This window comes from Simochromis diagramma, unplaced genomic scaffold, assembly GCF_900408965.1.
Source record: "Simochromis diagramma unplaced genomic scaffold, fSimDia1.1 OVJJ01000516.1, whole genome shotgun sequence".
NCBI classification, from domain to species: domain Eukaryota; kingdom Metazoa; phylum Chordata; class Actinopteri; order Cichliformes; family Cichlidae; genus Simochromis; species Simochromis diagramma.
The window spans coordinates 1,817,335-1,839,179 of NW_024386938.1; the positions used below are offsets into that span (position 1 = coordinate 1,817,335).

Sequence of the window (21,845 nt, forward strand, 5' to 3'; positions counted from 1 at the left end):
CCACTCGCCTATTTTGGGGAGTCACCGCACCTAAAGTCTCAGATTACCACTAGGACGACGACCGTTACGTGCACCCTCCCAATCTTCTCGAGCTCTTTTCTCTGAGCCGCTTGGTATTTCTCGAGCTTCTCGTGTTCCTTGTCTTCCTGAGGTTGCTGTCATTCGACCGCTACAATCGATCACTGACGGGCCGGGCCCCCCCCCGTTTTTTCGGGCCCTTGGTGTTCTGTTGGGGTTTTTTTTGGTAGGGGGGGTGTGGTGGGTGTTGTCTACCACCACTATGTCCGGTTGAGTTAGCCACCACTCGATTTTTTTGTCCGGTCTGTTCTGAAGGTTCCCAACAGGATCTTAGCTCTCGGTCGATGCCGGCAGCACCCTTGGGGGCAATCTCACATTTGACAGCTGGGACTTTTCCAGGTATATAATCGGCACAGATGTTGCCGGTACAACTATGACTATGCTGACCAATTGGTTATGGCGTTCCTGTGAATGCCTTGGCGCTGCTAGGCATCTTGCACCCTGCTGTTCGGTGGCTGGAATTGTATCTGGAGGCATCTTTACAGCAGCAGCAACCTGGGGTCTTGCCTGGGGTGATAGACACCAGCCTCTATGGATCTTGTGCTCAGGGGCGTGTCCTGTGCAGGCAAAGGTAAAGTAAGTACGTAAGTAAAACTTGAATTTATATGCAAACTTTCAAGAGAAAAATCACAAAGTGCTTCACAGAGCCTAAAACCTAAAAATAAAATCAACTAAAAGCAATTTTAAAAAGATGGGTTTTAGGCTGTTTTGTTAAAAGCGAACACACTGAAGTCCGCACAGATCTCAGGATCAAAGGGAGAGAGTTTCCAACACAGTCTGGGGTGCCACAGGTTCCAAAAGCTTTGTCGGCTTTTATTTTCAGCCGGCGTGTGCGGGACACAAGCAGCCCGGGTCACAATGAACTCTAGGGACAGCTCTGGGGAATGTATGGATAGCAAAAGTGCACTTATATATTAGTTGGTGCTTGTCCATCAGGGCCCCTGAAAGGCAGGTCAAACCTTAAATAGGATCACGGAATTTAACCGGGGCCAGTGGGGGCAAGCTGGAATCAGCAGGAGTGACATGGGAGTCCTTGGGCAGAAATATGGCAGGCACAGCCGTTCTGGAACAACTTGCAGGAGACGCTCCAAAGAGGCTTTAACATTAAACCAGTACAAAGAATACGGTAGTCAAGACGAGATGAAACAAATGCATGAAATGCAATTCCAATTTCGGAGCGCGATCAATGGGCTCGTGAAGCCTTAGCAATGGGTAATTGTTCTCAGATTGATAAAAACAGGATCGAACACAAAAGATGTTACATGGGCTCCAAAGTCAGAGGCTGAGTCAATACAACAAACCAAGCTCCTGATAAGACGTTGTTGCAATGTAAGCAATGATTAGTGCTTCCGTGCTGTCTTTCAGGGTCCAGCTTTGTCCAGCCACTGGGAGGATTTCTGGATATCAAGCACACGCATCCTCGATACCCATGCCGGTGGTAACATACGCGTGCAGGGGGCCTGTCCTTCCATATGTTCCTCGCCTTCCTCTCAAAGTTCTTGGGTGTCTGCTGCCTGAGGTATATCACTGACACTCTGGTCAGTTGGGGCCAGCTTCCCAATGTATTCGTGGAATGTTCCTCGATCGCATCACCGGGACTGTGGTGCTGACACTGCAACCAGTCCCCGGGGCGCCCTTCTTCCACTTAGCGTACAGCCGTCAGAGGTGCTGGACTTGGGGGAAACCTCCATGCATGGTAAGGAGCGTTCACACTTGTCTCGATGTCCAGTGGCTTCTATCTCACTGTCTTGGCGCAGCCGATTACCCTCCAGCTGGTACATGGAGCATGGGGCAGGGCGACGTGGGTTGATGGCCCGGATCTTGTTTCTTACCGGGTTTCAGCTGACTCATCCAGGAACTTGGGCATGACACGCTGCAGTACTTTGGTGGTTCAGCTGTCCATAGTGCCTCTTCGTGGTCCCATTCCCTGCGGGATCCCCCAGGTACTTGTAAAACTGCCTCCGATGTCTGCAATGTTGCCTTCCCGGTAGTTTGATCCCCTCTGTTTCGTTGGGCTACCCTTGTCCCTCTGCTTTGTTATCATCCAACTACAACTCTCCAGCCCGAACGACCATTCCAATGGCATGGGTGTATAGCCTGGTAGTGTGGATCAGTGAATCGATGTCTCTTCACTCTTGGCATACAGCTTGTGTCATCCATGTACAGGAGAGTGGCTGACACTGCTCCATGCCCGTAGTCCTGGATCCGTAGCCATAATTGGTAGGATCTCACTGAGGAGGTGAAGGCACTGTGCAACAGCAGTGGGGACAGAGCAATCTCCTGTAAGATGCCCGTCCTTGATGGGGACTGTTTGGCTATTGGCTTGAGTATGTCCGCCAACAATACCCCAATTGAGTTCCTGATGAAGGCTCTTAGGGTCCCATTGAATCTGGGACAATTTCATGCATTCCGTATCCAGCTGGGGGGCATTGAGTCATAAGGCCTTCTTGTAATCAATCCAGGCAGTGCAACAGTTGGTCAGTCTGGTCTTGTTGCAGGTCTCGGCTGACTTGCTTGTTCTGCCAGTAGCTGGGTCGTGTTGCCACTCTGGTAATTCTTGCCAATTTCTTTCTGTGCCCCGCTCATGTATTGACCTATGTTCCTGTTCTCGTAGCCGCCATATGCCGCTGATAGGAGCGTCCAGCGTGGGTGCTGAGGCAGATTAAATTTGGTCGGTAGTTGGAGGGGACTGGTCCTTCTGGGGGTCCTTGAGTAGCAAGGACTGTCCGCCTTCGGTTAGAACCATTCGGGTAAATATGTACTCGGCAACTAGCAGCTGGTTCAATTATTGCATGGTGTGTCAAGGGGGGGGAAGCGCGCGTGGAGTGCAGGTCCAGCTTGTTTCAGCCAGTGAGGCGTGGAACCATGCCCCACTGTATAATAATCATAAATTGCTTTAATAAAAAGGACTCTCAACAACATGTTATTGCATTTCTTTTTTTATGTCTGAAGTTAATATTTTTATTGTTTTGTTTCAATTTAAGATCAAACCCATGGAGCATGAAGTCATTCTGGGAACTGTAAATGAACATCATCACTGGACATTAGTGGTAAAAAAAATAATTGCATTTACAATATTCATCAAATCAGTTTTATAAGACAAATGCATGGCATACAGATAGTCTTAAGTATTGAATTATTACATGTAATTCTCCACATAATTTTACTGTAGGTCATTTACCCACAAGAAAAGAAGTCGCTGTATCTTGATCCACTCGGAGAAACTAAACAAGGTATCCAAAATTGTTTGGAATCAACAAGGTAAGGATAAATGTTGAAATTTATTTTGACCCTTTATTAAACTCTTTGTTGCTGTTGTTATTTTGTGTTTATTATGACAATTACAAGTATGATGTCAATCAAAAAAAAATGGTACTCACAATTAAAAAAACTAGCAGTAACAGTTTTAAATGCTTGTGTTGGCCTTCTGATATTGTGGTGTTATGGGTTAATTTTGCCTTTAAAGAGAAGTCTCCCCATGTTTCAATGTTTATTTGAGGACCTGATGTCTGTATGAGATGATGTTTTTACATTAGAAAATATAGCACGGGGAGAATAATGTTTAGTAGTTGCATAAAGTGTTGTGGAGGTTTAGCAATAAAACATCAGACAAATGTCTAAAATAATTTCACATAGGTTATACATGTGTGAATTTCATCTTTGCTCCTCCTCCACATCTCTTCAAAGTGTACTGTGTAAGTGATTGATTTCTATATCATGGGCGGAAACGGGGGGAAAAAGCACAAGTAATTGTCCACGGAAATGCGTTGTAGACTTTTAAAAAGTAATGATTTTAACAAAACAGTGGGTCAGTGTTCCTAACTTGATGTTCAACAGACACTTAAGCTCTCCATACTGTTCACCTTGTGTCACCAAAATTTTAAAACATGTTATTTGTTTTTATTGTACTTGTCTTTCAGGGCATTCATGCGAAAAAAAAGGATGCAACGTCTCAAGATGGACTTGTGACACAGTCAAACACCCAAAACAAGTGGACGCTGCCTCATGTGGAGTCTTTGCATTGAAAGTACGAGTCTTAACCGTAATACATACATATATACGAGAATATTGGAAATGTTGTGTTGTAATAAATGTTAATGACAGGAAAAGGAATATAAGATAATTACACAATAAAATAAAGAAATTGATTCACAGAAAACAAATTACTATAAATAACATTTACGATATTAGCCTATTTAGTCATCTTAGAATCTCTTTTTCAGTTGATTGAAAATATCTTGCGAAAAGAGTCAATAGACTTACCGTCTACAAAAAAAGGCATAAACACACACAGGCTGCAAATTGCCACCACTCTCCTCCTAGAGACAGGTAACTCATTTTCCACCATTCAGTGTTCAGACATCGTGAATATTTTTCATCATGATAGCTGTAGAAACAAACCATATAGTTGTTTGAATGAACTAATACGTGCAGTAGGTAGCATACTCTATGTGCAATTTTTCACTTTTTAAAACAGATTACTTGACAAACATCTGTCATTTCTGCGGGAAGAAGAGCATGAAACTGACAATAAATGGGTAATGACATCAAGAACGACTGCTAAATGTATGATCAATTCCATAAATGAAATTTTACCATTGGTGATTTGTAATTATTTATTTTTTTACAGATTCAGTGTGAGATGTGTTTGCGGTGGTTCCACCAGCTCTGTGAAAAGCCCCCACCAGAAGATGTGTTATTTGTTTCGCTTGACATAGTTGACACTAAAGGTCCACAGCTAGTTTTCTTATGGCACACATTGTTGAGAACACATATCTACATATATAGATGTAGATGTTAAATTAAGAAGTCTAAAAAAGAAATGTTCTCCAAAGTTATTGTAGTTATTGGTTATACTGTGACTTATTTTGCAAATATACCCTTTGTGATAGCAACGCACAATATGGATTACAGATGGGGGGGGCCACACATTTTGGCAGCCGATGCCACACAGCCTGATAAAATCTGTATCCCTCCATAACTTTTGCTGTGAAGAAGAAATCCTCTTCAAAGTTACTGTACTTATTGGTTATACTGTGACTTATTTTGCAAATAAACTCCTTCGTGATAGCTTCGCTACAAAGTGTAAACTGAGTGCAAATTCACTGGAGAGCGACGCGTTTCCATGATCGCATCTGGTTTTACAGTATTATAGTATCAAAGTCTTTTTCTAGACAAAGTATTCCGGCAGGTTATTTCAGTGTACAGTTTAAGGTAAATTGTCTTCCACACGGCACATTACAATATCACGAAACTATGAAATTAATGGAGTCTGCTGTTTTCCAGCTTTTACTCTTTATTGCGTTCGACTGCAGATCAGTGACAAGTAGCGTAACAGAACGGAGCTGGGCAAGTGGCTCCTCCTACTTTGCGCGTTCTCGTAGATGGGGAAACAATTTTTGCTGGGGGTAACTACTTTGGCACAACACCGGCTCGCGTCGTTCACGTCAAAGATCGGTCTATTTCGTTCGCGACCGACACATCACTAGTGTAGAATGACTCAAACTCTCTGAAATGTTTCTGTCAACGCATTTTGGGCAGTTTGTCCAAGTAGAGTTACCTTCGCACATACGCAAATGGGCAGTTGATGTGGTAGTGACGCAGCTGAGCCAATCAACTATGCAAGATGATAAACGCACATTTGCCATCTAGATAGGAAAAAGTATTATGCACATTGTGCGAGAAGGAATTTTCTTTTCACCAAAGCACTTCCAGCATAAACTATCACATTGACGTGAAGCATACGTTAGTCGGGGATGCTGCTAGGACTTTGGCTAACGCATCACCCAACTTGCGACAAACTACTCACGAAGCATCAAGGACTCAGTAAGTCAGCCTCGAACATATTGATTGGCACAATGCCAAGTGGATTGCAACAAACTGCCGAGCTGTTAATATCGTTGAGAACACGCGCTTTACAGAGCTTTGATTCCTCATCTCAAAGACTTTAAGTGCCTCCTCGAGAGTGACAGAGAGGAGTGGATAAATGTTTACAGAGTTTTCTGTTAACATGAATGTTCAAGATGTTCAATAAACGCGTTAAGTGTGTATATTTCCCCTTTTTTCTCGAATCCGTTTGCTCATGCAAAATGAAATGCTATTAATATAAATTTAAAAAAATTAAGGATATTTAATCGTGATTAATCAAAAGTAATCCACATTAACCCTGTGATGAATCAGATTAAACATTTTAATTGTTTGAGAGCACTAATATATAATATATATTAGTGTATACTTAACTATTAGTATGTAGGTTTAGCTTGATTACACCCAACACTGATGAGGCTGAAGTGCTAATCAGTGAAATCATGAACACAGAAAAGTAGTGTCAGCTTGAGATCCACCATCCAGCAACATTTGGAAAGTGTCGGATTGGCAACAGCTTCAAGAAGGCTGATTTCTTTTTTGTCTTTATTTTGATAAGTTTATTTGCCACATAATGCTTTGGACACATCAGATCTGTGTTGAGAGGACTCAGAAGTACAACACAAAAGCAATAAATAAAAATTTCCCCACTCGCCCCTGCGGGCAGTCAATCCTTCAAGCTCGGGTCCTCTACCAGAGGCCTGGGAGCTTGAGGGTCCTGCGCAGTATCTTAGCTGTTCCCAGGACTGCGCTCTTCTGGACAGAGATCTCCGATGTTGTTCCCGGGATCTGCTGGAGCCACTCGCCCTAGTTTGGGAGTCACTGCACCTAGTGCTCCGATTACCACTAGGACCACCGTTACCTTCACCCTCCACATCTTCTCGAGCTCTTCTCTGAGCCCTTGGTATTTCTCGAGCTTCTCGTGTTCCTTCTTCCTGATGTTGCTGTCATTCGGAACCGCTACATCGATCACTACGGCCGTCTTCTTCTGTTTGTCTACCACCACTATGTCCGGTTGGTTAGCCACCACCATTTTTTCCGTCTGTATCTGGAAGTCCCACAGGATCTTAGCTCGGTCATTGTCCATCACCCTTGGGGGCATCTCCCATTTTGACCTCGGGACTTCCAGGTTATACTCGGCAACAGATGTTCCTGTACACTATGCTGACCACTTGGTTATGGCGTTCCATGTATGCCTTGCCTGCTAGCATCTTGCACCCTGCTGTTATGTGCTGGATTGTCTCTGGGGCATCTTTACACAGCCTGCACCTGGGGTCTTGCCTGGTGTGATAGACCCCAGCCTCTATGGATCTTGTGCTCAGTGCTTGTTCCTGTGCAGGCATGTAAAGTAAGTAAGTAAGTAAAACTTTATTTATATAGCACCTTTCAAGATAAAAATCACAAAGTGCTTCACAGAAGCTAAAACCTAAAAATAAAAATCAACTAAAAGCAAGTTTAAAAAGATGGGTTTTTAGCTGTTTGTTAAAAGCGACCACTGAGTCCACAGATCTCAGGCTCAAAGGGAGAGAGTTCCACAGTCTGGGGGCCACAGTTCCAAAAGCTTTGTCGCCTTTTGTTTTCAGCCTCGTGTGCTGGACAGCAAGCAAGCCCTGGTCACATGACCTCAGGGACCTGCTGGGAATGTATGGATGCAAAAGTTCACTTATATATGTTGGTGCTTGTCCATGCAGGGCCCTGAAAGTCAAGGTCAAAACCTTAAACTGGATCCTGAATTTAACGGGGAGCCAGTGCAGCTGAATCAGCAGGGATGTGACATGGGAGTACTTGGTCAGAAGCTTTGCAGCAGCGTTCTGAACAACTTGCAGACGCTCCAAAGAGGCTTTACATAAACAAGTAAACAAAGAATTACAGTAGTCCAGACGAGATGAAACAAATGCATGAATGACAATTTCTAATTCGGAGCGCGATACAATGGGACTCAGCTTAGCAATGTTTCTCAAATGATAAAAACAGGAGCGAACCAAAGATTTTACATGGGCATCCAAAGTCAGAGCTGAGTCAATACTAACACCAAGGCTCCTGATAGACGGTTTTGCAAATGTAGCAATGATTAGTGCTTCCGTGCTGTCTTTCAGTCCAGCTTTGTCCAGCCACTGGTAGGATTTCTGGATATCAGCCACCTCCTCTATCTGCCGGTGGTACATACCGTGCAGGGGCCTGTCCTTCCATGATGGTTCCTCGCCTTCCTCCACTTTCTTGGGTTTCTGCTGCCTGAGGTATTCACTGAGCACTCTGTCAGTTGGGGCCATCTTCCCAATGTATTCTTGGATGTTCCTCGTCTCATCCTGGACTGTGGTGCTGACACTCACCAGTCCCCGGCCCCTTTCCTTCCACTTAGCGTACAGCCTCAGGGTGCTGGACTTGGGGTGAAACCCTCCATGCATGGTAAGGAGCTTTCTTGTCTCGATGTCAGTGGCTTCTATCTCCTTCTTTGGCCAGCCTATTACCCCAGCTGGGTACCTGATCATGGGCAGGGCGTACGTGTTGATGGCCCGGATCTTGTTCTTACCGTTCAGCTGACTCCTCAGGACTTGCCTGACCCTCTGCAGGTACTTGGTGGTTCAGCTTTCCTAGTGGCCTCTTCGTGGTTCCCATTCGCCTGCGGGATCCCCAGGTACTTGTAACTGTCCTCTATGTCTGCAATGTTGCCTTCTGGTAGTTTGATCCCCTCTGTTCTGGCTACCTTCCCTCTCTTTGTTATCATCCAACTACACTTCTCCAGCCCGAACGACATTCCAATGTCATTGCTGTATAGCCTGGTAGTGTGGATCAGTGAATCGATGTCTCGTTCACTCTTGGCATACAGCTTGATGTCATCCATGTACAGGAGGTGGCTGACAACTGCTCCATTCCGTAGTCTGTATCCGTAGCCAGTATTGTTAATGATCTCACTGAGGAGGTTAAGGCCTGTGCAGAACAGCAGTGGGGACAGAGCATCTCCTTGGTAGATCCCGCACTTGATGGTGACTTGTGCTATGGGCTTGAGTATGTCCGCCACATCCCCATTGAGTTCCTGATGAAGGCTCTTAGGGTCCCATTGATCTTGTACAATTCTAGGCATTCCAGTATCCAGCTGTGGGGCATTGAGTCATAGGCCTTCTTGTAATCAATCCAGGCAGTGCACAGGTTGGTCAGTCTGGTCTTGCAGTCTCGGCTGACTGCTTGGTCTGCCAGTAGCTGGTGTGTTGCGCCTCTGGTATTCTTGCCAATTCCTTTCTGTGCCCCGCTCATGTATTGACCTATGTGCCTGTTCATCTTAGCCGCCATGATGCCTGATAGGAGCTTCCACGTGGTGCTGAGGCAGATTATTGGTCGGTAGTTGGAGGGGACTGGTCACTTCTGGGGGTCCTTGAGTATCAGGACTGTCCGGCCTTCGGTTAGCCATTCCGGGTGTGTCTCGTCAACTAGCAGCTGGTTCATTATTCATTCAGGCGCTCGTGGAGTGCAGTCAGCTTTTTCAGCCAGTAGGCGTGAACCATGTCAGGGCCAATGTTCCCTCTAAGCTGCGCATGTGCGCAATTGCGCACTGCTGGCACGCTCTCTGTGCACATAAAATCTGCGTTGCGCATAAAAAAATCTAACCTGAATTGAAATTAAAATTAATACTTCAACAATCCTGTTTTGCAGTGTTAGTCAGTGACTGGCTGCTCCCATTTGGGATTAGAACGATGCCAACTTATCCCATAGTTCAGCCAATAATGCGATTCACATTCGTATATACGCAGCCAATCAACGTCATTGACAGGCTATGACAGCGTCCTTATGTGCCGACACCGGTGTTTTAGCTGGCAAAGCGGCTGATGTGGAGTGAAGCCACGTTAATGACAATGTGTACAACCATTGGAGATGTGAGCAGGACAGACGGAACAACAGACGGAAAAAGTGTGGACTTTATACCAGTTTTTAAATTGTGTTGATCAACCACGTAAAACCAGAGTTGTGATAAAAAAAAATATGCAATGTTTGGTTTTCTTCCTGAATACTGTCGTTGTTTATATTTACTGCGGGAAGAAACTGTAAAAATTGTGTTTTATAAGAAAAAAGGCTCGAAAGCCTGTGAGCAAAAACAAACCCCACCCCCCTCTTCCTTTCCTATTCGTCCAAGAAAGTACCATGTCGACCAATCAAAAAATGATATGGCAACGTGGCATCTACACAGCAAAATCCGAAGTGTTGATGTGAGTTAAAATTACTGGTGTTAAAAATTTCGAGTTGAAAAGTGTTGGTTTGAGAGTTACAGTAACACTAACGGTGCTGAAAAAGCTCTGTAGCCGGAGTTATTTCAAAGAGTCAATACTATAACACTCATTTGGAGTTGATTTCCACATCCGGGTTTTTCGCGCTCATGGGCATGAGGAGTCCGCCAGAAGTTTGCTGTCAAGATCGAGGAGGTTGTTCAGGTAAGAACTATACAACAAGACCTATGTTATTTTATCATTATTAAATATTGTAACTAACTAGCCTATAACATTATTTATCAGAAGCATGCAATATTTTCCTAATGTGGAGTGTATTCATCTGCGGTAAGAGATGGGATTCGTTAGCTTAGGTAGCTAAACTATCCTCTATAACAAGTTAATATTGCAGCGAAAATAAATGCGTGCTCAATATAATTCTCAATTCTAGTTAGTTCTAATGTCATAAGAGAAATGCTTTCCAGTGTTCAATGCTTATTAAATGAAACGAGGGAGGAGTTAGCTATCCTCTGGATATGTTAAATGTAATGTTAAAATTTGAATTTGTGGTAGCCTAGCTGGCAGCTAAGACAAATGCGTTTAGCCCACTGCTTTTAAGGGAAGCGAACATTCGCCTCAGAAATATCCTATTTAAAAGTGAACTAAACAATCACATGGAGACGTTCAAGTCAAGTTTTGGAAAGCGTCAAGATAGGCTAATTACACGTGCTACCAGCGAGTTTAGCAGTAGCCTAGCCTACAAATCTTTGAAGTGGCAGGGGGTTATGGAATTCTGTTAGATGTTAGTGACCAAGCAAGGCGCGCTGCGTTTGTGCATGGATTGCTTGCTAACGGTTAGGATATATCATACATGTTGTAGTAGGCCTAATCTAAGGGAACATTTTCCCCTTTTCTACAGTTTTAGTGAAATAGGCTACCATCCAGTGTTTAAGACAAAGCGGTATAACGACTGAGGGTCGTTGACGTCGCCTCCACTGATAATCCTAGCATGTCGTGTCACAAAACAACCACCACAAAGTAGCAACTAGCCAGACGGCTGTGCATGTGTCAGAAACTCCCGATATAAATGTAAGACTTGCACTCATTAATTTACAGTATAAGGGATATTTGTTGTCATAAGTGAAAGCGTGATGAAGGCAGGTGTGCGTTCAACAGGAAATTTTATGTGGATTATCATCCTGACATGGTTTAAACAGAGATGCTTTTCCCCAAGTAGGCTACAGCGATTTACTCGCAACATAGCAGAACTAAGTATCTAGCCTGCGTGCAGACGAGAAGATCGCCGTTGTCGTCTTATAAACATGTGGATGGGTGGATAATTCATTGGATGCTATTTCTGTGTACCCAAGTTCAGCTATTTTAGTGCGCAGGGGGAAGCCAAATTATGTTCCTGAGGTTGAAGTGGTCTGTCACCCCTTCACAGATCATCACACAATGTATAGCCTAATATTTTCTTAAAGTTGTCCGGATTTGTTGCCACTTAAGCTATGGTTTAAATCAGTGGCGGCTGGCCCATAGGGGGCGCTCGGGCTCCGCCCCCCCAAATGTGGAGGAGTAAAAATATATATTTTTAAAAAATTCATCAATGATAGTTTTACTATGTGTGTGCCCATATACAGCCAGGCGTATTTTAACATTTTCACCAGCTGACTCATTAAAGTTCAACCAACAAACGGTGTTTTTCTTCTTCTGGGGCGCTCGTCAAAGCGCCCTTGATATGCAGCGAAATAGCCTACAAAACGTATGACGCCTTTTGTATGGCCTGCTTTAACAACGTGCTAACCTTATTTACAATCAATATTGTATGGCTGTAATAATGGTGCTAAAGATACAGAGGGCTGTTAAAAAATAAAAAGAAAGTTTATCCAGGTCATTTGGTTGCCAGGGGAAAATAATAAATATTTGACCTATCAGCGTCGCTGAATTAAATGGTTTGGGGGCGCTTAAAATTGCGCCCCTGCAGAAAACGCGCGAAGATTTGCTGTTCTAGAATTTTACCTCAGTCAGTAGCCTAAGTGAGCTATAAGGTCAGAGAGAGACGATGGCAGCGGTATTGTTAACGGTTGAGGCACAGCCTCCCCCAAATTCGGTTAGATCGCTTCTAACCTACCCTTTTGCCAGAAGGACAATGGCAGAAAAACTGCAAGTTAAAGAGTTGGGACCTGACAAGCCCGAAATTCAACTAACCCAGGCAACGAAGGAGAAGTCAAAAGCATACAACAGGACTTTTTGTCGGAGTTGGTTCCAGCGCAAGTCGTGGCTGACAGGCTGTGGAACAGCTAATGCACTTTTTTGTTTCCCGTGCATACTGTTCAAAAGTGACAAGTGTGATTTGACGTGGACACAATCTGGACAAACCGACTTAAAGCACCTCTCCGAACGAATCAAGAAACATGAAAGCTCACGAGTTCATATGGACAACAGTGTAAAGCTAGCTGTGCTAGGGAAAACTAGCATAGCGGCGCAGCTAGATGATGGACATCGGATTGCTTTAAGAAGGCACAACGAAGAGGTAGATAAAAACCGTCATATTTTATCTAAAATCATCGATTGTATTAAGTTTTGTGGTGCTTTTGAGCTAGCAATGCGGGGACATGATGAAAGTGATTCCTCAGACAATCCAGGGATTTTTAGAGGTTTAGTCGACTTGATGGCATCAATTGATCACGACTTGAGGCAACACCTTGAAAATGCTACTGTATTTAAAGGCACCTCGAAAACAGTCCAGAACGAGATCCTGGATTGCATGTTGGCAGTTCTGAGAGAAAGGATCGTGGAAGAAGTAAAGGCAGCGAAGTTTTTAGCCATTCAAGCTGATGAAACCACTGACATTTCTACACACTGTCAGTTAGTCATGGTGCTAAGATACATTGACCAACGAAACCGTATTCAAGAGCGTTTTTTTGAATTCATCAAGCTACCCAATGCTTGTGCAGATGCAATAGCCAGTGCCTTATCGGAGAGGCTGCGCTTCATCCTCCCCCAGGGACAAGAGAGAAAGTTGATCGCCCAGGCCTACGATGGGGCCGCTGTAATGAGGGGTACCACTGGAGGAGTGCAGCGTAAGATACAGGACATTTATGCTAACGCTCACTACGTACATTGTTATGCCCATCAGTTAAACCTGGTAATGCAACAAGCAACCTCCCACATCCCTCAAATCAGTCACTTTTTTTCCGACATAGCAGGATTCGCTTCTTTTTTTACTAAATCGAGCAAGAGGACTGCAGTGCTTGACGAGGTGGTGGCGCACCGACTTCCAAGTGCATCGGCAACCCGTTGGAACTTCAACAGTCGTGCTGTGAATACAGTGTATGAACATAAAGACGATCTGGTGAGGTGTTTTCAGACCATCCGTAACAGTGAAGGATTTGATGCCCCTACAAAGAGAGATGCCGGTGGTTTCGTGAGAATGCTGGAAGACGAAGCTTTCTGTTTTTTCCTGGCCTTGTTTCACAAGATAATGCCACATGTAGACATGCTGTATAACCACCTACAGAAGAGAAACATCGATTCTGTCACCATCGCAGGGATCACCCAGACATTCATCAGCCGCATGCAGGCTATCAGGTAGGCATAAAAGCATAAATATGTAACCTAGAATAAATGTTAATTATCTATGCATAGATTCTATCAAATTCTCTGCATATATTCTGTGTTCTGTGACTTAAATGTTTAATGGAATTCAGATAATTTTGATTTATATCAGCCTTTGAAGTAATTTTATGAAAAATATTTGATTAAGTATATTTGATGAAGTATATTCCCAGTAATGATTTGATGTAGCCTATACCATAGGCTATTTCCTGAAATTATGGCCAGGGCCTTTATTTACTTGCACTGGTTTTCCCCCAGCCATTAAACCAGGTCCGGTTATTAATTAAATCCGGTAATTCCCGGTAATTAGAACACAACCTTTGTTTGGTTTGTGTTTGGTTAATATATCCCTATTCAGTTTTCAGAAGCCATTAATGAAACTTATGTATTGGATCAGGGAGGCACTTCCTAATCTGGTTGTGGATGAGGAGTACAGGGGACCTGTTCAAGACCCACCCACAAAGAGACGGAGAACATTGGGGGAAGACAGGCAACACCATTTGGCACTGGAGGTAAGCACTAGCTGCTTGGTCTGATTTAAATCGGATCATCAGATAAAATCTAATGACGATGCTGTCAGATGTCATTTGATATAGTGGTCATGACTGTTTTGTTTTGTTATAGACAGATTTTTTTTTTCAGAATAATGATTAACATGAGACATGTGCCAAAGTCTTACCACTGAATCTAACTCTTACCAATTATATATTATTGGATAGGTGTGCGACACCATTATGAGCCATGCCAAGGAGAGGTTTTCTTTCACCAAGCACCTTGTCAGCGCCACTCTGTTGCAAGGAGACTTGTTCCAACAACACAGCAAAAATTTTCCAGATGCAGCACTACAAACCACAGTGGAAGCCTATCCCTCATTGGACAAAGCCAGACTTAAAACAGAACTGTCCCTGATCTACGACAACGAGGAGTTTCAGAGTTGTAGTGGTGCGCTGGCGCTCTATCAGGTTCTGATGGAAAACAACCTTCAAGACACATTCACCGAAACTGTAAGTCTTCTTAACATCCTCATCACCACACCAATGACAACATCAGAATCGGAGAGGTGTTTCTCTACTTTAAAGAGGATAAAAACTTTCCTGAGAAACAATATGGCTCAGGATCGGCTCAACGCTCTGGCTATGCTGTCCATAGAGAAAAAACTCACACAAGAACTTCCTGATTTCAACACCAGGGTCATCGAGAAATTTGCCACTCAGAAAGACAGACGAGCAAAGTTCTTGTACAAATAAGAACCCTTAACCATATTTACTCTCTTTCTCCATCCCTCTCTCTTTCTCTCTTTAGCCCACCCCCCCAATCAGTTTACAGTTGTTGTTTTCAATAGTTATTTTTCATTCATTCAAAAAAAAAAAAAAAATCTGTTCATGTTCATTTTTACAAATCTATACAAATGGCCAGAATATGGTTGTTCATTTTTACAAATCTATACAAATGGCCAGAATATGGTTGTTCATTTTTTCCAAATATACAAATGGCCTGAAGATGGTTGTTCATATTTACAAAACCATACAAATAGCTGTGTTAACCTCTCTAGAATTATTTTCAAATGCTGTTTTCAGGCAAAATGTCTACCACTCTATTTTCATTTTCACAAATCTATACAAGGCAGAATATGGGAGTCTATACAAATTGCTTATTACCAATAACTTTCATCAATGTTTTCAGTAGCCTCTATCAAAAGCTCCTGCTTACTTGTTTTGAATTATGCTCTGGTGCACAGTCCAACCATGTGCACATTTAATTTTGAAGTAATTAAATTTGTATATCAGAATTAAACTTCATCATTCTGGTTTGTGTAAAGCCAAGATGCACAGACCACACTAGGTCAAGCCAAGCTTTCTGTTGTGTGTTGCCATCTAGTGGGCATGAGGTATCACTGTATGAGTTAATCACCTAGCAACAAATTAAAATTGTGTTGTTTGATGTACTCATTAAATGGGTCATTTTAGTCGATATCATAAAAATTGCCCCCCCCTGAGATTTTTTTCAGGAGCCGCCACTGGTTTAAATATATGATAAAAATATTCTGTGCCCCCTTCTCTCCACCAGGTGCTGTTGTAAGACATGTTGCTGAAAGTGAAATACCTCAATGTAAAGAAGTACATTAAATTGCACGCAGGATTCACTTATCTAGAATTCATCAGTGAAGGTAAGATAACCTGGCAGAACAAAATTTGTTGCACATGTATCAGTTCATCATGTTTGCATCTCATCTATTTAAAAAACGAATTAAATGTTAACACATTTTATTTTAATGTGTGACATTAAAAACAGTACAGAGCAGTAGGCCTAGGCCTATATTGTTGCTGCAGACTTGTCTAATTTAACCATTTTAAAGACAGGTAAAACAGCTGTTAATAAATATTAGCTAAATAAAAAAGTCAAAATTAGTTTTTAAAAAAGTTTTTCAGGCGTTTTAGGTGACATTATGCTTATCTTTTTGTAAAGCCAAAACCAAGTTTGGACTTCCGGATGCTGCTGACCTTGATATTTTCGATGAAACTGACACAGCTGTCGAAGAAGACATTTTTCTGGAGTTACTGGAGGCCCAACCAGACCTATGCCTGACAATACGTGAAAAGATTTCAGATGAAGGTAAATGTTATCATAACTTAAATTTTCATAGTATAGCCCACTCAATGTAGAGCCAAGTTCTTTTGCTCTTGATGCAGATGACATTGACCTGTCTTCATGCAATATACATGACAGTGGACAGGGCTGGGTCATATTTGTATAGAATGTTGTCTGAACATGAACATTGAAATTGTGTTATTAATGGCATTGTGGAGTAGCCTAAAGAAAGTTAACCAAATCATCTCTCCCAAAGATTTTTGTCCTTTAGCTCATTCCACACCATCCTCCTCGGATACATTATCTTCCCTCACGGACACTATATCACTTTCATCAAGTGACAGTGACCTCAGGGAAAAGGGCATTCCTGCAGGCCGCAGTAGATCCAGCAAAGACAGTTCTGCACCAAATGTTTCTGTGTCAGAGGCTGCAAAAGAGGTAATTGAGAACAGAAAATGTCTTTTGTATTTTTGAGTTGACACCATTTATACTGTAGATTGTTATACAAATTGAAATTCAAAACATGGTGGTTCCCAACTTGCCCTGTATGAAAAAATGTTAGTAGAAGTTAGTGCTTCTTGCTAGATATGTCTTTCACAGGTTTGTTGACATTCCTCTAAACTTTCACCTTTACTGACAAACAAGTTTTTATTGTTATTATTTTCCCTTTTATATGAGCAGATGGTTAAAAATGCCTTGACTAGGAAACCTGGTGGAGAGGAAATTCTTGAAGAATACAATGCCGAAAATTCACTGAGCCACCGCACCCGGCGGCAGCTTGTTAACATATTGGCAAGTGATATGACTGAGAGACATGGGTAAGAGTAATAGTACCTAATAAAAAAGTAAAGATGGGCCATATGGAATATTCTTGTAATGTATACTGCAGTAAAGACACATACTTCTGATTTAACATTGTCAATTGTATTTCCTCTATAGCAGAATTCCCTCCCGTAAGCAAAAGGAGAAATATGCCCTTGGAATAATTACACTCTTTCCCTCATTGAAGGATCCATTTTCTCCAAACGGCTATGTAAGTCATGCAGTGATTGTAAAACAGCACATTATTTAGTTTTCATCATGGAATAATTACATCAGCTAAATGATTTAAAAGAAAAATCTTAATTCCTCTTTCGTAATAACTATTGTCATAAAACTGTATTGAAATTGTGGATGTTGTTTAACATGTATTGCACCTGTTACATGATAATAGTCCTTGGGTTTCTTTTTGCTGAATCTGCAAAGTCTGTAAGATCGCATTTGATGTTTATTTTTCATCTATGTTTAAATGTGACAGGAGCATTTCTACGACGGAGTGAAAGGCACTGGATATGTAGCGTGGCGCCTCAAAACCATGTCCAGGTCTACAACCAAACGGCCAGTGAAGGAAGTCCCAGTGCATCAAGAACAAGGGCCTAAGCGCAGAAGATTAGCAACCACATTGCCTCAGCAACTTGATGGAGATGCCTGCAAGGAGGCCATCTCATTTCTTGTTCACTCTCCTGATGAAGCAAGTGTATTTCAGAAGATGAAAATGACGTTCCAACATCGCCAGGATCTGGTGCATGATCCACAAAGAACTGCAGATGTCTTCAAAACATTTCCACGCTTTTTGGATGTCAAAGGACTAGTAAGTCAAATCACTTGATATTTTCAACTGTTAATCCTTTTTTTTTTGTTTTGCTGATGTGGATGGCAACAGTAAAAGATGTGATCATTGGTCATCCCAGTCAGGCTATATCCCATATTGGTCAAAATCACATTGCAATGTAAACAATGTTGAGCACTGTCTTTATGTCCTGTGTGTATGATGAACAGGTCAATCAAGACTTCCTGCTGCTGTTTGGTGCTGAAACAGCCACCAAGTTGCTTGAGAAGTGGGACATGTCATTCAAGCCAAAGGTTATTAAAGAAGCCAAACAGCTGACTCAGTCAACTGACCTGTGTCGTTTGATAAAAGCTGCTGAGAAACCAACAGAGAGTGATGCAAATGGTAGGCGTCGCACCATGCTTGTTTGATTTTAATAATATTTATTTTTACCTGTCATTTTGAAATTGTTTTATAAATTCAACCATACACAGACTGGGACAGTGACATGGCCTCTCTGCTGCTACTCCTTCAACTTTTGCCACCCACAGCTGGACGAAAGAGGAGAACCAAAATAAGTCCAACTGATGCAGCACACAAAATGGTGCACTTTCACAAGGTAAATATGTTGTCTCACTTTTTAAAATCCTACAAAACACTTTTTCAGTTTTTGCACTTTTTAGTTTTCCTCTCCATGAAGTATGTGTCTTAGTATTTTGTAATAAGTTAGCAAGGCACATAATGTCAAACTGAATGAATGGTTCATACTCAGCAAGTATAAGCTAGGCCTATATGTCAATATCTCATTTGTTTTTAGTCATGCTGCAGCATTGATGAACACTTGCAAGCAAGAGATGGTAAACAACCATACATCCTCGCTGTTGGTCGAACCCAGAACAGCATTGACACCTTCTACATCGCAGTGGACAAACAGCTCATCCCCTGCCAAGCCACCAGCTCACTCAGTGCTTTTGATGAACTTTTCAAATCCCACTACGTGTTCAACTTATCTTACGACGAGTCACTGGTTCATCTCTACAGTTTTGTGCAGACCACCATATTCAACATTGATGCCACCTCAACAGATGAGTCACCACGTGTTCGTGAGTTGCGTGCCAAAATGTTGAATGAGAACCATGTTTAAATGTTTTATCTGTCAAACTCTGCATAGCACCAGTCAGGCTTTGATAAGTCATTTGCGACTAGGTCACAGTTTTTATCCAAGCACCAAATTTAAGTTGGCTTGTTCACAAGATGGTTGCAGCCGTCAGTTCACTACATATTCTGGTTTAAAAAAACATTTAAATAGTGTTCATGATGAAGATTGTTGTCAAAGTGGTGATGCAGAACCCTCAGAGTCATTTCAAGCTGATTTTGACAGATTACAAGATACAGACATAGCAGTTGCAGGAACAAGTGTTACTCAGAGCCTAGAGGTTGGGTGTTCTGAAAACAATGGGTCAGGTCAAAGAATTAAAAAAAATTCTGAAGCAATTTGCACTAAAATTATTGGTAAACTCAATGGTAGTGGTTTGGCAAATAGTTTTGTGTCATCACTTGTTTGTGATTTGGAAGATTTTGCTGATGGACTGCACTGTGAGTTTAAACATAAAGTACTGAACGTTGTGCCAACAGAAAATCCTGTTAGATCTCCAGTGGAAAAATGTCTTGAGACTTTTGACAATCCAGTTGAGAAGTTCGACACTGAAGCTAAAAGAAAGTCATATTTCCGTGAAAAATGGGGAATTGTGGATCCAGTGGAAAAGACTTTAGGAATACGCTATGATACAAGGTTAAATAAAAAATCAGGCACTTATGACCAGGTACCAGTAAAAGACACTTTTGTGTACATTCCAATTTTGGAAACAATCAAATTTATATGTCGCAATTCTTATATTTGCGAGCTGCTTGCTAAACTATGTGTATCAAAAGAAGACAGATATGAAGACTTTTGTGATGGGAGTTACTATAAGTCTCATCCATTGTTTTCAAAACCACAGACTTCTTTGCAAATTCAGCTTTATTATGATGACTTTGAGACTGCTAATCCACTTGGTTCCAAACGTGGTGTTCACAAAGTTGGTGCAATCTATTTTGTCCTCAGAAATCTGCCTCCAAAGTTAAATTCTGCATTGATGAACATTCATTTGGTTGCATTGTTTCATGCAGAAGATGTGAAAAAATACGGCTTTGATCCTATTTTACAGCCTCTGATTGATGACATAAAGTTTTTGGAGAGCCATGGCATTGATTTACCCTTCTCATCTGAAAAGGTCCATGGCACTATATGTCAGATAACTGGGGACAACTTGGGGATGCACTCAATTTTGGGTTTTGTTGAGTCTTTCAGTGGACGTTACTTTTGTCGTTTGTGTTTAATTGCAAAACAGGATGCACAGAGTGTGTATACTGAGGATGATCCAAAGATCATCTTACGAGGGAAAGAACTTTTTGAAATGCACTGCAGTGAGTTGCAATCTGATCCTCAAAAGCTACATGTGTTTGGCTTAAGAAAGAATTCTACACTGAACACTCTTCAATTCTTTCATGTTTGCCAGAACTTTTCCTTGGACATTATGCATGATATTCTCGAAGGGGTAGCACAATATGAGATAAAGTTACTGTTGGAATATCTGTCAGACAATTTTCTGCCGAAACCTGCTCTTTTGTCACGGATCTATGCTTTTGACTATGGCTACTTGGAGAGCAAAAATCGTCCAACAAGGGTGAACTTAGACAGTAGTGGTAATAGTATAGGTCTTAACTCCATTCAGACTCTTTGTCTGATAAGAAACATTCCTTTAATTTTTGGTGATATTGTGCCAGAAGGAAATCAGAACTGGACTATGCTATTGCTATTGTTGCAAATAATTAACATCATATTCTCTCCATCTGTTACACATGGCATGACTGTGCTTCTAAAACATTTAACAATGGAACATCATGACTTGTTCAAATTGTTGTATCCAGGTAGGAACATGATTCCCAAACACCACTTTATGTTGCACTACCCAACTTGCATCAGAAAAATTGGGCCATTATTGCATGTATGGAGCATGAGAGGTGAGGCTAAACATAGGGTGTTCAAAGACACCCTTAAGAACTTTAAGAACATCACAGTGTCACTTGCCAAAAAACATCAAACATCCATAGCATACAAGTGGGAGACATGTCCTTTAAGCCATGTTGAGTATGGGCCCTTGAAATCATTTGATGTTGATAGTGAGGAAAATAGTGAAATGATCTCCCTAGGCTTGCCTGCTGTTGCAGAAGAGGCTTTCTCTGCTAATTGGGTTAACATTAATGGGACTGAGTACAGAACAGGATTGGTCATTTGTTGTGGTTCTGAACATGAGATGCCGGTGTTTTGCAGAATAAAAACAATAGTTTTGGTCAATAGTCACACCTACTTCATAGTTCAGAAGCTTGTGGTTGAAAATTTCAGTGAACATTGCCATGCTTATAAAGTGTTTGAAACGGATGAAAAAGATGTTGTTAAAGCAGACTGTATTGAAATATACAAGCCCTTTGATTTGCAAAGTGCTTATGGTGATGATGATGGTCTGTACATTGTGCCATTATTTTTGTTGTGAACATATGCTGTATGGTGCTTGGAATTTAATATTTATTAAAATGCTTATGTGACCAATTTTATGTTTTCTCCTTTTATCCTGTAAAGGGACTTAACAAGGATTTTCACTGAATGTAACACAGTAGTCATACAGTAATTGCACTTTAATGCATTTTTGTATTCAGACAATTAATACAGACTAGTATTTAAAAGCTCATATATGTCACTTTAAAGTGCCAAAATAACACTGTAAAAGTTACAGAATAACACTCTAAGTGAAAACAGTCAACACAATCCAGTGTGAAAATAAACACTTAAAAGTGTCATAAATAACACCATA

The 21,845-nt window shown here is 41.7% G+C and overlaps 2 protein-coding genes and 1 long non-coding RNA gene across 4 annotated transcripts; all 3 read left to right on the plus strand.

Annotated features, from left to right (window-relative positions):
* The first annotated feature begins 2,985 nt into the window (after positions 1 to 2,985).
* LOC120736878 lies at positions 2,986 to 4,284 on the plus strand. Its single transcript, XR_005696627.1, has 3 exons — positions 2,986 to 3,128; positions 3,251 to 3,339; positions 3,999 to 4,284. It is a non-coding gene; the product is annotated as an uncharacterized LOC120736878 (long non-coding RNA).
* A 5,820-nt stretch (positions 4,285 to 10,104) lies between these two features.
* LOC120736869 lies at positions 10,105 to 20,586 on the plus strand. Of its 2 annotated transcripts, none has more exons than XM_040037219.1 (10): positions 10,105 to 10,364; positions 15,825 to 15,924; positions 16,224 to 16,370; positions 16,603 to 16,784; positions 17,028 to 17,164; positions 17,286 to 17,379; positions 17,644 to 17,976; positions 18,165 to 18,339; positions 18,429 to 18,553; positions 18,752 to 20,586. In XM_040037219.1, the coding sequence occupies exons 2-10, from the start codon at positions 15,840 to 15,842 to the stop codon at positions 19,076 to 19,078; spliced, it is 1,605 nt and encodes a 534-aa protein (XP_039893153.1). In that variant the 5' UTR covers positions 10,105 to 10,364; positions 15,825 to 15,839; the 3' UTR covers positions 19,079 to 20,586. The 2 variants fall into 2 exon arrangements, with proteins under 2 accessions (XP_039893153.1, XP_039893154.1); XM_040037220.1 differs by having other exon boundaries at positions 17,289 to 17,379.
* On the plus strand, positions 12,332 to 15,709 carry LOC120736868 (zinc finger MYM-type protein 1-like). The gene is made up of 3 exons (XM_040037218.1): positions 12,332 to 13,730; positions 14,155 to 14,269; positions 14,477 to 15,709. The coding sequence occupies exons 1-3, from the start codon at positions 12,574 to 12,576 to the stop codon at positions 15,002 to 15,004; spliced, it is 1,800 nt and encodes a 599-aa protein (XP_039893152.1). The 5' UTR covers positions 12,332 to 12,573; the 3' UTR covers positions 15,005 to 15,709.
* Positions 20,587 to 21,845: the final 1,259 nt, after the last annotated feature.

Bases quoted from the DNA above. Each gene is read 5' to 3' on its own strand.
- LOC120736869 (XM_040037219.1), top strand. From the start codon at position 15,840: ATGTTGCTGAAAGTGAAATACCTCAATGTAAAGAAGTACATTAAATTG. The intron at 17,977-18,164 runs GTAAGTCAAATC...TATGATGAACAG, and splicing joins TTTTGGATGTCAAAGGACTA to GTCAATCAAGACTTCCTGCT. The intron at 18,554-18,751 runs GTAAATATGTTG...ATTTGTTTTTAG, and splicing joins AAATGGTGCACTTTCACAAG to TCATGCTGCAGCATTGATGA.
- LOC120736868 (XM_040037218.1), top strand. From the start codon at position 12,574: ATGGACAACAGTGTAAAGCTAGCTGTGCTAGGGAAAACTAGCATAGCG. The intron at 13,731-14,154 runs GTAGGCATAAAA...GTATTGGATCAG, and splicing joins AGCCGCATGCAGGCTATCAG to GGAGGCACTTCCTAATCTGG. The intron at 14,270-14,476 runs GTAAGCACTAGC...ATTATTGGATAG, and splicing joins AACACCATTTGGCACTGGAG to GTGTGCGACACCATTATGAG.